Genomic DNA, 16,116 nt, shown 5'->3' with positions numbered 1-16,116 from the left:
ACACACACACACACGTAATGTTCAGAGGTTGTCGTTTAATATTCATGAGAATATTTGTCATTGTTCAAACGATAATAAACATTAGCATAAAGCATATTTGTCCTCTCATATGTTGATAAGAGTATTACAAACTTGAAAAATATTCCTCTAAGGTACATTTAGAACAGATCAAAATGTGCGATTAACTATGGACAATAATGCGATTAATTTAATAATTAATTGTTAAATAATTATGTGAGCATAACCAATAACCCATAGCCAATAACAAATACATGCAACGTATTTTATTTTTGTTGTTCATTCATATCTTATTTTACCATTTTATTTATGCATATTTTTTTATCTCTCCAGTTTACAACGATATGTCTGGTTTACTGTCCTATAGTATACATTGGAATGATTTCAAACCTGTTTTATCCCAATAATTAAAGGAGTGCCTTGGAAATATGTGTTTACATAAATTGTGATCAAAACGTTAGAGACCCACTGAGATAACTTAGACTAAAGTGAACTATCTAAACACTCAAGAGTCCTTTACCTCACTGAGCTGTAGTTATCAGCCTCAGTCTGACTGGAGAGGACTCTCCCTCCACATCATTGTAGAAACATCTTCTTCTAATATCCGTTAGAGCAGCTAGCACCAGATGCTAATAACAACAGCGCTGGTACAGGTGCACCATCCCTTTCTTCCTCGCTCACTCGCACTTTGGCTGTGAGCTGCGGGTGCCAGATAAGCCAACATCCCCCATTTTCATCACTTACAGCGCCCATCGTACAGGGCAAATGAAAAGTGTAACCGGGATGAAAAGGGTGTTACATTTACTTAATTATGAATGTTGTTACATCAAGGCCGAAAATTAGGATGAGCCCCAACGGTCAAAACATTTTTTTTCCCTCCCAGAACTGTCAGCGCAGCGCCTCCACAGATCTGGCGCCCGAGCCTAGGCGAACATCTATAACGCCAGTGCGACGGGCCGGCCCTGGTCTCAGGTTACGCTGTAGGAAGTGTAGGTACAACGCTACATTTCCGAGAGGGGTCTGCCTGCAGACCTCCACTCTCAGGACAGTTCCGGTGCAGACCTCCACTCTCAGGACACCTCCACTGTCAGTACAGGAAGTGCACGCTAAGAATTCCAAAAATAAAATCACCACTATCAGTACAGTGCCACTTTCCAAACAGGAAATGCACGCAAATACAAAATAAAATCGGATCGTGACACTTATTATGTATATACAGTGTTGGGAAAGTTCACTTTCTACATGAACTAGTTCAGTTCACACATTTTAAAATGAACTAGTTCAGTTCATAGTTCATAATTCAAAATGTTGAACTAAAGTTCATGGTTTCAAAAATGAACTAATTTATAGTTCATAGTTCTTTTTTTAATACGTTGCTGCGAGCTATTATTTGTCTCCTGTACGATGTTAATGGGCCATTTCAATGTTTACAATATCCTCAGAGGGCCGTACAAGTTATTGACCTCTGCTTAAAAAAACTAAAATCACAGCTCATTCATTTCATTCTGTGCAAAGAAAAAGCAACCTCTTCATCCAGATATCTCACCATGACTCGCGTATGCATGCACGTGCAGGGTGTGGCGTGACCACCAAAACAGAAAGATAATGTATGGACACAAGATGTGTGCAAATGTATTTAGTTTCCTATCCATGTGAACATGATTTAAGTGGGGGGGACCTAACCTCCTCTAGGGGGGGTCCAGGGGGCATGCTCCCCTGGGAAGATGTGTTGCACTTTGAGAGCAACATTAGGAGATCTATGGACACATCTCTCAACACCCAAACACAACTGTAAGCAGATTTTCTTTTAATTTATGGATATTTGACAAATCAATACCCTTTCAAACTGTATTCTTCTTTATTAATAACTGTCATATAGTATGTTATACCTGTTTACTTTATTCTCTTATTTTTTTTATAACTATAATGATCATATAAAGATGTGCCTTTACCTCACTGGTTGTAGACAAAGCTTCTTATATTCGTTAGCATAGCTAGCTAACCAGATGCTAATGATAACAACACAGTTATTGACTGTATGACAGATGAGCAGATCGCCACTGGGCTTTCAACTAAAGACACAGACACGTAGAAACTGCGGCATGTGTATGGACTTATCGGTACTGCAATTTCTGAAGTGTTGGAGTGACGTTCTGGTGCTCTCCGTCAGAACTGCAACCCTGTCAGTCGAGACATATACCACGTGATGACACGTTAGGCTCGTGTTGTGTTCAAGGACCCTGACCTTGGCCAGGAAAAACAGGCACTCGCTTGTTTAATTTTTTTGCGGTCTAGATTTCTTTAATTTTTTTATTTTTTGCGTGTGTTTATAAATTACCTCGAGGGCCGTACCAAATTGTCTCGCGGGCCGTATACGGCCGGAGGCCGGAGGTTCCCCACCCTTGCCGTAGAGTCTCACTCTGAGCGAGTGCTGCTGCAGCTGCTCTCGGCTTCGTCCATACTAATTCATTCAATGCTCGCCGGTTCCGCGGTTCCACATTGTTTGTTGTGAGGAGTCTGATATATTTAGTATATTTATATTTTAGTGCGACAGCCAGGGGTGACAGGCGCGTACGCATCACAGGCAGCTTGCTGTTGCCAGATTGGGTGGTTTTCCGCATTATTTTGAAGCCTGTTTACGGTGTGTTTTAACTGGGTTTTCGGCTGAAAGGCATATGAAATCTGGCACACTTTTGAACGCCGTTATAATAAAGTGCTGAGAATGAACGCACTTTTGAACGCCGTTATACAGCGCTGAGAATGAACGCGTTTTCAATTACGTTCATCTAGCGGAAATACAGTACGTTCAGTTCACGTTCGCCCAAAATATGAACGCGTTCATGAACGATCGTTCATTGAACGCGTTCAGGTACATCACTGTGTATATATCTATAGATATATACGGACACCTTGTATTGTAGTTACTATCAGTACAGCCGCAGCGCCACTTTCCGAACAGGAATTGCACGCAAATACAAAATAAAATAGTACTGACACTTATTATATAAATAAAGTATATATTGTGGTGACCACCTATTTAACCACTGGGTCATAATTCAAACCTGGAACTACAGTTGCGGTTATTGTTCCCACACGGACATGTTATGGGTTACCTATAAATAGGTGTGCCCTCTTGGCTCTGTCTCTTGTCGACCCGGGCTGCGACCCGACAACATGTCCTTTGCAGCTTGTGATTAAAGTTCCCTTTTTGTACCTTCGATGCACCGCCTCTGACTCCATATCTCTCGGCACTACACTGGTGACCCTGACAAGTCTCGAGAAGTTTCCGGGACAGACCCGAACACGGCAAAAGGAACTCATGTTTCTTTCTCGAAATGCCGGGGATTTTTGGAATCGTCCGTGGCTGCCACCGGCACGCGGACTGAGGCTCGGTGCGCGCCCCGCAGAAGAGCTGGGGACGTTGCTCGCCATTCCCGCATCAGCCTTCCATCCAACAGGGGGTCGATGCACGACCTGCTGGGTCGACCAGCAACTCGATTGCTACCTCGTGGGCTAGTTTCTTCGGGGCGTGCGGCTGCACGTCCTGGCTGCGCTAGCTGACGACGACTAGCGGCTAACCACGAGGGGCTAATAACGGCTAGCAGCTACCGACGACAGCTAACAGCTAACAACGGCTAACAGCTAACGACAACTAGCAGTGGCAGCTAACGGCCAACAACGACAGCTAACAGCTAACAACGGCTAACAGCTAACGACAGCTAACGACAGCTAACAGCGGCAGCTAACGGCTAGCAACTAACGACGTGTTGACATCTGACTGTTAACAATTTTTTTTCCGGTGCCGGAGAGGAGGTTCGACCAGCCGGTTGACCTCATGTGGACACTCATTTTTTTCACCACCTCGACGGCGGTTCCAGACGCCACTCACGGTATCATCGACGCCTGGGTGGTGCACTCCTGGACCCCCTCTCGCCTCGACAGTTCCGGACGTCGCCCATGCTCCATCGGCCCATGGGTGGCGCGCTCCGGGACCCTGTCTGGCCTCTCCTGCTTCCCGGTGATGCCTCAGCACCTGCTGAGGACTTCATGCCCGCCGCCATGGCACGTCTGCCTGCGGCCGGGTTGTGCTCCTTCCTCCCGGGGGGACTGCTCCTCTCTTCCGGGGATACCTCGACGCCTGCCGAGGACTTCATGCCCGCCGCCGTTGTGCGTCTGCCTGCGGCCGGGTTGCCCTCTCTGTCGCGGATACCTCGACGCCTGCCGAGGACTTCATGCCCGCCGCCGTTGTGCGTCTGCCTGCGGCCGGGTTGCCCTCTCTTCCGGGGATACCTCGACGCCTGCCGAGGACTTCATGCCCGCCGCCGTTGTGCGTCTGCCTGCGGCCGGGTTGCCCTCTCTGTCGGGGATACCTCGACGCCTGCCGAGGACTTCATGCCCGCCGCCGTTGTGCGTCTGCCTGCGGCCGGGTTGCCCTCTTTCCTGCTGGGTTCTCTGCAACACCTAGTGCGGCCCCCTTACAACGGCCCGCCCTCGGTGTGGGTGCCCTCGCCCTCGTTAGGGCCCCTGCCCTCTCCTGCGGCCCCCTTTCGTGGCCCGTTCCATGGCCCGGTCCTCACCTGCGGCCCCACCCTCCTCGGCCCTTGTGGTGCTTCCTCCACGGACGTGGGGATATTTTTTTTTTTGCCATGTTTGAATTCTGGGGGGGGCTTGTGTGGTGACCACCTGTTTAACCACTGGGTCATAATTCAAACCTGGAACTACAGTTGCGGTTATTGTTCCCACACGGACATGTTATGGGTTACCTATAAATAGGTGTGCCCTCTTGGCTCTGTCTCTTGTCGACCCGGGCTGCGACCCGACAACATGTCCTTTGCAGCTTGTGATTAAAGTTCCCTTTTTGTACCTCCGATGCACCGCCTCTGACTCCATATCTCTCGGCACTACACTGGTGACCCTGACAAGTCTCGAGAAGTTTCCGGGACAGACCCGAACACGGCAAAAGGAACTCATGTTTCTTTCTCGAAATGCCGGGGATTTTTGGAATCGTCCGTGGCTGCCACCGGCACGCGGACTGAGGCTCGGTGCGTGCCCCGCAGAAGAGCTGGGGACGTTGCTCGCCATTCCCGCATCAGCCTTCCATCCAACAGGGGGTCGATGCACGACCTGCTGGGTCGACCAGCAACTCGATTGCTACCTCGTGGGCTTGTTTCTTCGGGCGTGCGGCTGCACGTCCTGGCTGCGCTAGCTGACGACGACTAGCGGCTAACCACGAGGGGCTAATAACGGCTAGCAGCTACCGACGACAGCTAACAGCTAACAACTAACGACAACTAGCAGTGGCAGCTAACGGCTAACAACGACAGCTAACAGCTAACGACAGCTAACAGCGGCAGCTAACGGCTAGCAACTAACGACGTGTTGACATCTGACTGTTAACAATTTTTTTTCCGGTGCCGGAGAGGAGGTTCGACCAGCCGGTTGACCTCATGTGGACACTCATTTTTTTCACCACCTCGACGGCGGTTCCAGACGCCACTCACGGTATCATCGACGCCTGGGTGGTGCACTCCTGGACCCCCTCTCGCCTCGACAGTTCCGGACGTCGCCCATGCTCCATCGGCCCATGGGTGGCGCGCTCCGGGACCCTGTCTGGCCTCTCCTGCTTCCCGGTGATGCCTCAGCACCTGCTGAGGACTTCATGCCCGCCGCCGCGGCACGTCTGCCTGCGGCACGTCTGCCTGCGGCCGGGTTGTGCTCCTTCCTCCCGGGGGGACTGCTCCTCTCTTCCGGGGATACCTCGACGCCTGCCGAGGACTTCATGCCCGCCGCCGTTGTGCGTCTGCCTGCGGCCGGGTTGCCCTCTCTTCCGGGGATACCTCGACGCCTGCCGAGGACTTCATGCCCGCCGCCGTTGTGCGTCTGCCTGCGGCCGGGTTGCCCTCTCTTTCGGGGATACCTCGACGCCTGCCGAGGACTTCATGCCCGCCGCCGTTGTGCGTCTGCCTGCGGCCGGGTTGCCCTCTTTCCTGCTGGGTTCTCTGCAACACCTAGTGCGGCCCCCTTACGACGGCCCGCCCTCGGTGTGGGGATATATTTTTTTTTGCCATGTTTGAATTCTGGGGGGGCTTGTGTGGTGACCACCTATTTAACCACTGGGTCATAATTCAAACCTGGAACTACAGTTGCGGTTATTGTTCCCACACGGACATGTTATGGGTTACCTATAAATAGGTGTGCCCTCTTGGCTCTGTCTCTTGTCGACCCGGGCTGCGACCCGACAACATGTCCTTTGCAGCTTGTGATTAAAGTTCCCTTTTTGTACCTTCGATGCACCGCCTCTGACTCCATATCTCTCGGCACTACAATATAGATAAAATAGGGACACCTTGTATTGTTTACTCTCAGTACAGCACCACTTTCCGAACATGAAATGCACGCTAATACAACATAAAATAGCACTGACACTTATTATCTATATAGATATATCTATATATAAATACGACATCTTGTATTTTTGTTACACCCGCTAGACAACAGTGGAAGGTTCGAGAAACAACCGTGTTTGCCGGGTGCACCACGGCGGAGGTGGGGAGAACCTCCACCCCGCTGCGGGACCCGTGGGACCCCTGGACTGTGCGTCTTGGTCACGCTTCATATCGGCCGGCGCGGAGGCCCTCCGACAGTGGGTCGTGTTTGCCATTCGATCAGTGAGAGGAGAAAAATGCAACTGCAGAGGCTTCTGAGGCCTGCCGTCATCCAGACTCTGCACACACACACACAAATCATGAAGTGCACGTATGCAAAAACACCCTTTGACACAGTGACAGCACAGGATCTAAGCAACCGATATATGCCTGCTAGTGTTGATGAGATAAACAACTAGTCAAAATCCGTTAATACATGGATGAGTGTGTGTGTGTGGGGGGCTGGACACAGGCCGTGGGGGAACACCCGAGACCGGGCAATGTCCCCGGTAGAAACCGGGTGAAATAGCCAAAAAAATAATAAAACCGGGGAAAAGTGAAAAAAAGTGTCCGAAAATAGGCACTCGAGAGGAGGGCAGAGTCCCCTGTCAACTCCCGTTACATTCCTCCATGGTGTCATTTGAGCGAAAAACTTTTACGAGAACCAGGCTGGGGGGGTCAAAAGGGCTTGACCAAGGCCGACCCAAAATGCACGGTGGTCGGACTCATCACCTCCGCGATGAGTCTCCATTGTGATTTGAAAACTTCCATCAAACGAGTCCTTCGGTGGGCGGGAAAAAAACGCGTCAGAATCGTCACTTCCTGTACTGACAGTGGAGGTGTCCTGAGAGTGGAGGTCTGCACCGGAACTGTCCTGAGAGTGGAGGTCTGCAGGCAGGCTCCCATGACATTTCCCGCCCCGCCGCAGTCATACAGTAGGCTACGGAGAGCGGCGAGAAACATTTCCTCAGGCATCGAAAAGCGGAACCGAAATTCACATTTCTAAATGATGCCGTTGGAATCGGTTCCGAACCGGAACCGGAACCGGAACCGGTTCTCGGTACCCAAGCCTACCGGTGACTTTCTTTTATTTGAAGATTGTTTTTTGCCCGGCGCTTGACCGGTTACTGCTGGCATTAAAAACATTTTGGCGAATGGTGAGGTGGCGCGATAGTTTATAGTAGGGGTCTCCAACCTTTCTCCACCTGAGAGCTACTTTGAACAATTGAAAGAGCTACTTGCATCGCATCGCTTACATTTATTCCCATAGCACTCATCAGTTGAATTAAGCTACTTGTGTGAAATTGCAATACCTAAAGCTTATCTAAAATCTTAACATCAAGGTCCAAGAAAACGACAATTGCTCACATATTAATATGGACAACATAGTAAGTACATCACTGAAGATTCACATAAATGTCCAAGAGAAAAATACAATGTTTTCACTTCTTATTATGTCCCACGTAGTAATACATCACCTTAATCACCACCTTGCAAGCATCTTATGGCACGTGTGTAAAATAAATGCATTCACTCTTTTTTACAGTTAGTGAGATGACTGGCGCTGCATGGAGTCCACCATAGAGGTGTATGCTGGAGTGTACCCACTTAGGTTCACTATAATAGAGTCATTTACATGTTCATCAGTTGGTCTTGTTCTGTATTTAGATTTCATGCCAAAAAAGCTGCTTCACAAAGGGATGTAGAGCCAAATAAAGCAGACATTTTCAGTGCTGCTTGGTGAATGTTCTTATAGTTTTCTGGGTCTACAAGGCTCCAGAAATGTTGTGAGTTTTGCTGAGCCTTCAGTTGAACATTATTTTGGAGATTTATAACCTCCATCTCCACAGGATTGACACTGAACAGTGCAGCCATCTTTTCTTCTTCTTCGTGTTCACATTAAATTATAAACCATAATAAATCAATTGTATAGGTCTAGCCTCCCTATATCTGTGTGTGACATTTTTCCATCCTCAAAAACAAAAACTAATACAGCTGCAGTCTAGCTGCAGCTTCAAGCAACGGTCTTCTGTTAAAAAAAGGACACTGAATGTCCTGAATGTGGCATCACACACAGGACTTAAGTCTGAACAAAGCAGACAACAGGAGTAGGTATTATAAACAGCATTATAAAAAAAAAATAGTGCATGTGGGTGCACACTTATATTCTCTGTCTTACTGTTACATGAATCTATGAGATGAAGTTAGCTTCATCATCTCAATCAGTGATTAAGTGAATAATAAAGTTTCTATCAGATCACTATCAGCCTGTCACTCTTATTAGCAGTTATTTTTCAGGAGGGGGCGGGGTTTGGAGGAACGGAGAGGAGACGGTGATTGCTGAAGCTTTCCTCTTGCCTTCACACACGTATTTATCAACTGAAAATAGCAAGAGGACATTCATACTCTGCAATCCAAGACTTCATTAAATCCACCAAAAACCTGACATTACGATAACAAGTGTTTTTCAAAAACACAAATCCCTCCCTGTCAGTGGCGTAGCCAGGAATTATTGTGTGGGTGGGCCTGGAGAAATGTAGGTGGGCCAGGGGGAGACATATTAAGCGTGGGGTCTGAGCTGAAACTTCATTAATGATTTTTTAATGCACTAATAGATCATAAGCATAAATTAGCAGTGAAAACAAAAAACATAGGCACGGCGGCCTCAGAATGTGTGTAAAACTGACATCCACATAGGGATGGGTATCGTTAAGGCTTTAACGGTACTACTACTTTTATCGATAGCGCTTATGCTTATGCTCCAGGTTCAGTACCAACCACATCATAAAGTACGCGGACGATACAACAGTGGTTGGTCATCAGGGACAACAACGAACAGGCCTACAGGGAGGAGGTGAAACATCTGACAGACTGGTGTAACACCAACAACCTGATCCTGAATAATCGATAAAACAAAAGAGATTATTGTCGACTTCAGGAACAAAAAGCACTGTCACCCACAACTCCACATCAACGGCACAGCAGTGAAGACTACAGCCAGCACCAAGTTCCTGGGGCTGCATATCACAAGCAGTCTGACCTGGTCCACTCACACTACATCACTATTTAAGAAGGCACAGCAGCACCTACACTTCCTGCACAGCTCCCCCCTCCCATCCTCACCACGTTCTACAGAGGAACCATAGAGAGCGTGCTGACCAGCGGCATCTCCATCTGGTCGAGAGACTGCAACGCTAAAGACTGGAAGTCTCTGCAGAGAGTGGTCAGGACAGCAGAGAAGATCATCGGAGTTTCTCTCCCTCCCATCAGAGACACCGCTCAGAAACGCTGCCTGACAAAAGCCCAGAACATTTTTAAAGACCCCACTCATCTTCACCATGCTCTGTTCTCCCTGCTGCCCTCCGGCAAGAGGTTCCGCAGCATTAAGAGCAAAACAGCCAGATTCTGCAATAGCTTTTTCCCCCAAGCCATCAGACTGCTGAACAGCAAGTAGACCAGTAACATAAAGATTACATTACGCTGTGTAAAGGGCACATATTTGTTATATAGTATGTCTATTTTATTTATATGTATAGTAAGTCTTTATATTTTAAACGCACACTTTATCTTTAATTTTATCAGCACCACGTCACTATTATTTATTTATATGTACAATTTTAGCAAGTTTTTATATTGTCCTGTTCCTGCAGCCAGTACAACAACATTTAGTTTTAATAGTACACTCCGTGTCTTGTTGAAATGACAATAAAGTATGTCTGTCTTATCGATCCGGTCCTTTAACATTACTTTTATCGGTTATTTTGGAGAAAAAAAATAAGGTAAACTAACTAAACAAATTGTGAACAAAACTAACATTGCTTTTTATTTAAATTAAATACATAATATTTCACATCAAAAGAAACAACAATGTTTTAATAAATCGTATTAAATAATGTGATGACAGAACTGTAAACAGAATAGCTGAAACTTTAACAAAATAAATAACTCAGTTACCTCTAATCATAACCCATGTTTGTATAATGTAGTTAACTCGGTGTGTTGCTGCTAGCATACATAACACCTGACGTGGAAAAGTTACTCGTGGATGGAGCTACAGAGCTGCTAGAAAGACAGTCCAACCCGGTGCATTCCTCCGTCTGGATGTGGAGCACTTTTGCTAAATGTTTAGACACATTGCTCGTGTTACCGCCCTTACATGCTAAACTCTTATTCCACTTTTGGTAACGAGTATTGTCCCCATCGACACGGCTATAGTTTAACCAACCTCGGAGCGCGTTCTCTCCGCCATCTCCTCCGTGTGTGTGTGTTGCTGCATGTAGCAGCTGCGTGTGTGTGTAAACTGCCCAGAAATAATACTTACATTCACTCACGGAAAAAGTTACTTTTTACTATAAAAACTCACGGTAAAAAAATGCACTCCCTATTCCATTGTCATGAAGGTGGAATCTAACTATATCCAGAATACGTTTTATTGGATCCAGGCTAGAAACATGTTTATTTCTGCTGTAAAGTTGGGCATTTTAACATGGGGGTCTATGGGAATTGCTCCTTTTTGCACCCATCCCCTGTCGGCCACTAGATGAACTGCAGTTTGTGGCACTTCCTTTTGGGCTTCCCGGTTCTGCGCTATGAAGAGCTGATTGGCTGTGGGTGGGCCAGACGTGCATGTGGGTGGGCCCAGGCCCACCCGGGCCCACCCACAGCTACGCCGCTGCTCCCTGTGTGTCTCTGAGCCGCAGCGACGCGGACTGATTTAGAGCGGGTCATTCTGCCGTTGGTCCTGACTAGTGCTGTGTACCGGTACGCCGAACCGGTACTGGACTTGTAAAAAGTTTCGGTTCAAGTCCGGAACGTCGGGAACCGGTACTTGGACTCGCAAAAAACCTAGCACTTACGTATATTCTGGTGTCTGTTGTTATTTAAACATGCCCTGATAAACGTTATTCAGCGTCAATAAATGAGTGCTAATCCCAGTGTGCTCAGTGTACAACATCACATGTCATTTCACCTTCGATTCACGGTTTGAAAACGTAGCATTTCGCCACATGCTAATGCTAACCGGAAGTGAATAATTTTCAGAATAAAAGTATTAAGTTAAGTGTGAACTTCCGTTTTTTTCAGAATAAAACTGATTTAAATAGTGTATTTAATTCAAAAGTACGCCATATCAACATTGATTTGAATTTCTAACAGTATGTATGTACATTACTATGTATGTAGTATGTACTGTATCATGTACACATGTAGAGTTGTGGAAAATACATGGTGTACAGACAGTACAGTACACTCCGACTGTATAGTCACTACAGTGTATACTGTATAGTAGGTGTGTAACAGTGTGATGCGTATAGTCTACTCGATGACACTCTACCTTTCAGCAACGTTTTAGTGATTTAGGCTCAGTCAGCTCAGGGACGTTTGGTTACTTTAGTTTGGTAAATTAAATACATGTTTGAACTTTGTAGTAGTTCACTGTAGTTGCTGTCATAAGTGATTTGTAGACTAAGTGGCAAAAAGTGTTTTTTTTACATTTGTACTTTGTAGAGAAATGTAGACACAAGTTGGAAGGGAGCACAATAAACCTGACGAATTTGAGTTGATTATGAGTTTATTTTCAATTGATAATTAGCTCACAATAAGTTCACTTTAGTTACTCACACAACTTGACACAAGCCATGGGTTCAGGTCCGGACTTATAAGTCCGGACCTGAACGTGAGTCCAGGTACGCAGCACTAGTCCTGACTGGTGCTGCTGGATAAAGCAGACTGCTCCATGTGTGGTGTCGCTGTGCCTCTGTCACATCTGCTCCTTGATCTCTGCGTCACGGACCAATTTTATATTTGTGTGACAGAAACAATTCTAAAATAAAAACACTTTATTGTCCGGCCGCGGCCGAAAAATCAAGAAGCAACGTTACTACGCTATAATCGATAATTGAGCGGCGAGCTACTGAAAAGCTGCCCGTGTTGGAGACCCCTGGTCTATAGTGAAGGAGCGCGCTCCCGCTCACGGGAGCCTGCTCGCTCTGCGCTCCGCAGCAAACAGCTGTTTGCTTTTCACCCAACAATGACAACCGACTCACGAAACGCTATGTTGCAGCGTTAATAAACGAAACAATTTAACAAAATTGCTAGTCAAAATACCAATACCACAGGACCATTCTTTTTAAAAAAGCAATATTTTTAGTGGCCCGAGCGGGCAAGTGGAAAGTACGTTATATACTGGCCCGGGGTGTCTAAATAGTGCTTCCGGGCCAGCGGGCCATTTATAATGTCGAGCCCTGGGATAAACGATAGGAGCTGATTTTTGGACTATTCTACAGCAACCCTAGTTACCTGATAGTTGGGATTGTCCACCAGAGGGGCCTTCCACTTTCCTTTGTACTGAGGGTTGTTGATCGTGGGGCGCTTCCACTCCCCGCAGCCGGGGGCCGTCTCGCAGGCCGGGTTGGGAATCTGTGGTGCTTCCCACTGCCCGTCCATCTCCTCGTCCCTGCACACAGAGAGGAGAGCTCCATCATTCCCTCACTGGAACATCATTGAAGAACTTGTTATGGGTGTGTTTGGTGAATCAGTTCACTTACCAGTCATCTGGTTTTTCTGCGATAGGGTCGGGGACAAACTCTGGTTCGTCCTCCAGCCAGCCCTCTGGCATCAAGGCTTCAGGGTCCTCAATCTTAGCAGGAGCTTCTTCATCCCTGAGACACACACACAGCCATGTGTGTTACTAATGACTAGGTAATAATAATAAATTCAAATTTGTAAAGCACCTTTCATTGCCAACAGCAATCCCAAGGTGCTACAGGAGGCATAATAAAAACAAACAAAAGTTTAATCAAAAGCTTTTTTAAAAAGAAAGGTTTTTAGGCCTTTCTTGAAGGAGTCAGTGGTCTGTGGAAACCTCAGGTGGTCTGAATGTTAGGGTCCCTGAAGCCCTAACATTCAACCCTCTGAACCGTTGTTTTTTTTGCTCCTTCACATTTAAATCAGTTGTTATCATTGCAGTAAAACAGCACAATCTTTGCTAGAAATACAAGTGTGTAAAATAACACAGCTATGAAGCGATAAATAATTATTAAACTGAAAAAAAGCTGAAAAGTTTACTTTTTTTTTATAATACATTTTACAACAATTCTATATAAACAAGTGGTTTCCAAGTCCCCCGAAGTGATGCCAATTAAAAAATAAAACACATATGCTACTATTTACATTTTTACAACCTTAACTTAAAACCTCTTTTGTCATTCCTGTCTGCTCTGTGTAAACGGAGGAGCGCAGAATAACATATTTTTCACAAGATCTGGTTTATTTTGAAATTGAAATTGAGACATAAGGTAAGATAATTAAGATCGAAGCTGTGGTAGAGAGGAGGACACTTAAACTGTTATCATGGATAACCCCATCCCCCCCTCTCCACCTGCAGCTGGACAGACAGCGGAGCTCCTTCTCCAACAGACTGCTGCAGATCGGTACAGGAAATAATTCCTGCCTAAGGCAATAACCCTGAACAACAACTCACCTCTGGCGGACAGAACTCACAGCCTTTTAGTTTGTTTAGGTTCTCCCTTTCTATAATCATGAACAATCTCAAGGGAGAAAACTCCCTCCAGAGGGAACTCTTGGATTTCAGCCTTTGCAGACCATACACAAAAACCTATACAACACACTACAGGAAAGGGAAAACCATAATAGTGTCCCTTTAAATATAGCAAATTTGTAATCTGTACCATTTACTGCTGCAGTAGTAGTACTACAGGGTTGTACTAACCAGTCTTCTGGTTTGACGGCCTCAGGATCAGGCATCTTGGCCCTCTCGTCCCAGTCCTCGGGCTTGGAGTCAGATGGGTCATCGATCTCTTTGGTGGGGTTGACCGGAGGAATGACGTCGTGCAGCAGGCTGCCGCGGCTCACGCTGGACTGGTCGATTAATATCTCGTAACTGTTGTCTGGGTTCAGGACTGAAAACGGGAAGAAAATGCTAAATGAATGTGTGAGCAAAATGACACATTTTATAAAAGCACAGAGAGGTATATAGATATATATTCTCCTTTGGAACTGTCTCTGTACCCAAAGTATAGAGGTGAGTCTTCTTGTCAGTGTAGAACTTCTTGAGGTCCACGTCGGCCCTCTTGGCGTGCTTCTCCTCCGTGTCTTTGTTCAGAGGGTTGAGGTGGCGGAAGATGAAGTGCAGCTTGTAGTCCTCACCACACTTGTCGGGTCCAAACATGAGGCTGTAGGCGGTATGGTCTTGGAACTGCTCCTACGGTGCAGAATTAAAAGGGTAAATAGAGTTATTGTATTTAGTTCAAATCTGGACAGTCTTTACCAAGTTATATTACAAGACAGAGTAGGAATGCTGCTAAGGTTTTGGTTTCCGTTTCAACCAATACTAAGAAAGATAACTTAAGTCTTTATTAATACACTTTATTTATGCTGTTGTGTTTAATTGTTTAGTAAAAATATGACTTAACAGGCAAGGCAACAACCTTTAATTCCTGCGACAGAAATGGCACAGATTTCTTTAATCATCATCTGTGACATGGGTTTTTTTTTTTACAAGAAAAAGACGAGGCTTGCATTTAACATTTTTCGAGACTAAATATTCTAAACAGGGTTTTTTGTTCTTGTTCTTTTGCTCCGCTGCATATCAGGATTAATAATAATAAAAAGTTTGCTTAATATAATTATTAGAAAATACTTTTTTTGTACTTTGAAAATCAGAATACCTTAATTAGTCCCACAGAGGGGACATTTCCATTTATACCGCAAAGTAAAAAGGCAACATTTTAAATAAAAGGCATGCATAAAATATAATACAGTATTTAAAATAATAAATAAGTGTAGCTTGTAGGAGTAGTGTGATAACAAATAACAGTAGTGAAATTAAAAGTATATAAAGATGCTGCTCAAACTTAAGTCAACCACAATCTGACTATAACAAAAAAAACAGGATTAGATGACTAAATATGACAAAAACCAACAAGTACATTTTCAGCTGCAAAAAAACCTTAGGCGTTACGAATGGAGCAAGGTAGAAATAAAGCATGAACCAACCAGATTGAGATCACCGGTGTCAGAGAGCAGTTTGATGTATGCGCCACCACAGTCAATGCCATCCTGGAAATTCACCTCATACCTGGAAACAGAACACAACAAAGCAATTTAACTAATACTTGATTTTAGTCTTTCACTTATACATCCATCATGGAAAGGTCCTCTTGGTTAAAGAAACATTTTAGTGTTTGTCTTATTGAACTCACTGTACGACCAGAGTATCGTCCTGGAAGACAAAGGGTTTGTTCAGCATGGAGGAGATGGCGTGGTGTTTGGCCCGGGACTTGAGCACCAGACCTTTGTCTCCTGGAATCTTGTTCTCCTTCAGCTGCTCCACAGCCCACTTCCCTACAGCCGGAGAGGAGACAACTTTTTATTGCGTTGTTCATAGTGAGGTTCCAAAAGACTCTGCTTGAGAAAGCTATGTGTAGCTAACAGAATATAGCCGTCGTATGGCATCAATGGCATATCCAAGTGGTATCACAACAAATAGGGTTAGTCCCTAAAAATGTACTAACATGTGAAAAGTCCAATGGCCATGTTAGTTAAAAAAAAAAATAGGGCGATATTATTCAAAAGAAAAAAAATACGGATTTCACAAGATTATTATTCCTGGAGTGGAGGATTTATTAAAAAATATACTTTATAAATCGGATTT

The 16,116-nt window shown here is 45.5% G+C and overlaps 1 protein-coding gene across 1 annotated transcript in view; it reads right to left on the bottom strand.

The window, feature by feature from the left end:
• The window catches only part of clgn (calmegin), a 39,021-nt gene that overhangs the window by 19,022 nt on the left and 3,883 nt on the right, over positions 1-16,116 (bottom strand). Inside the window, exons 5-10 of the mRNA XM_034078480.2 lie at positions 15,665-15,806; positions 15,459-15,540; positions 14,472-14,664; positions 14,173-14,362; positions 12,989-13,102; positions 12,741-12,897 (exon numbers count right to left, since the gene is read on the bottom strand). Coding sequence (XP_033934371.1) covers positions 12,741-12,897; positions 12,989-13,102; positions 14,173-14,362; positions 14,472-14,664; positions 15,459-15,540; positions 15,665-15,806 — 878 coding nt within the window. The remainder of the gene's footprint in view (positions 1-12,740; positions 12,898-12,988; positions 13,103-14,172; positions 14,363-14,471; positions 14,665-15,458; positions 15,541-15,664; positions 15,807-16,116) is intronic.

The sequence above is a fragment of the Pseudochaenichthys georgianus genome, unplaced genomic scaffold (assembly GCF_902827115.2).
Source record: "Pseudochaenichthys georgianus unplaced genomic scaffold, fPseGeo1.2 scaffold_435_arrow_ctg1, whole genome shotgun sequence".
Classification (NCBI taxonomy): domain Eukaryota; kingdom Metazoa; phylum Chordata; class Actinopteri; order Perciformes; family Channichthyidae; genus Pseudochaenichthys; species Pseudochaenichthys georgianus.
The sequence above is the reverse complement of the archived record's forward strand: the minus strand, read 5'-3'. Positions and strand labels throughout refer to the sequence as shown.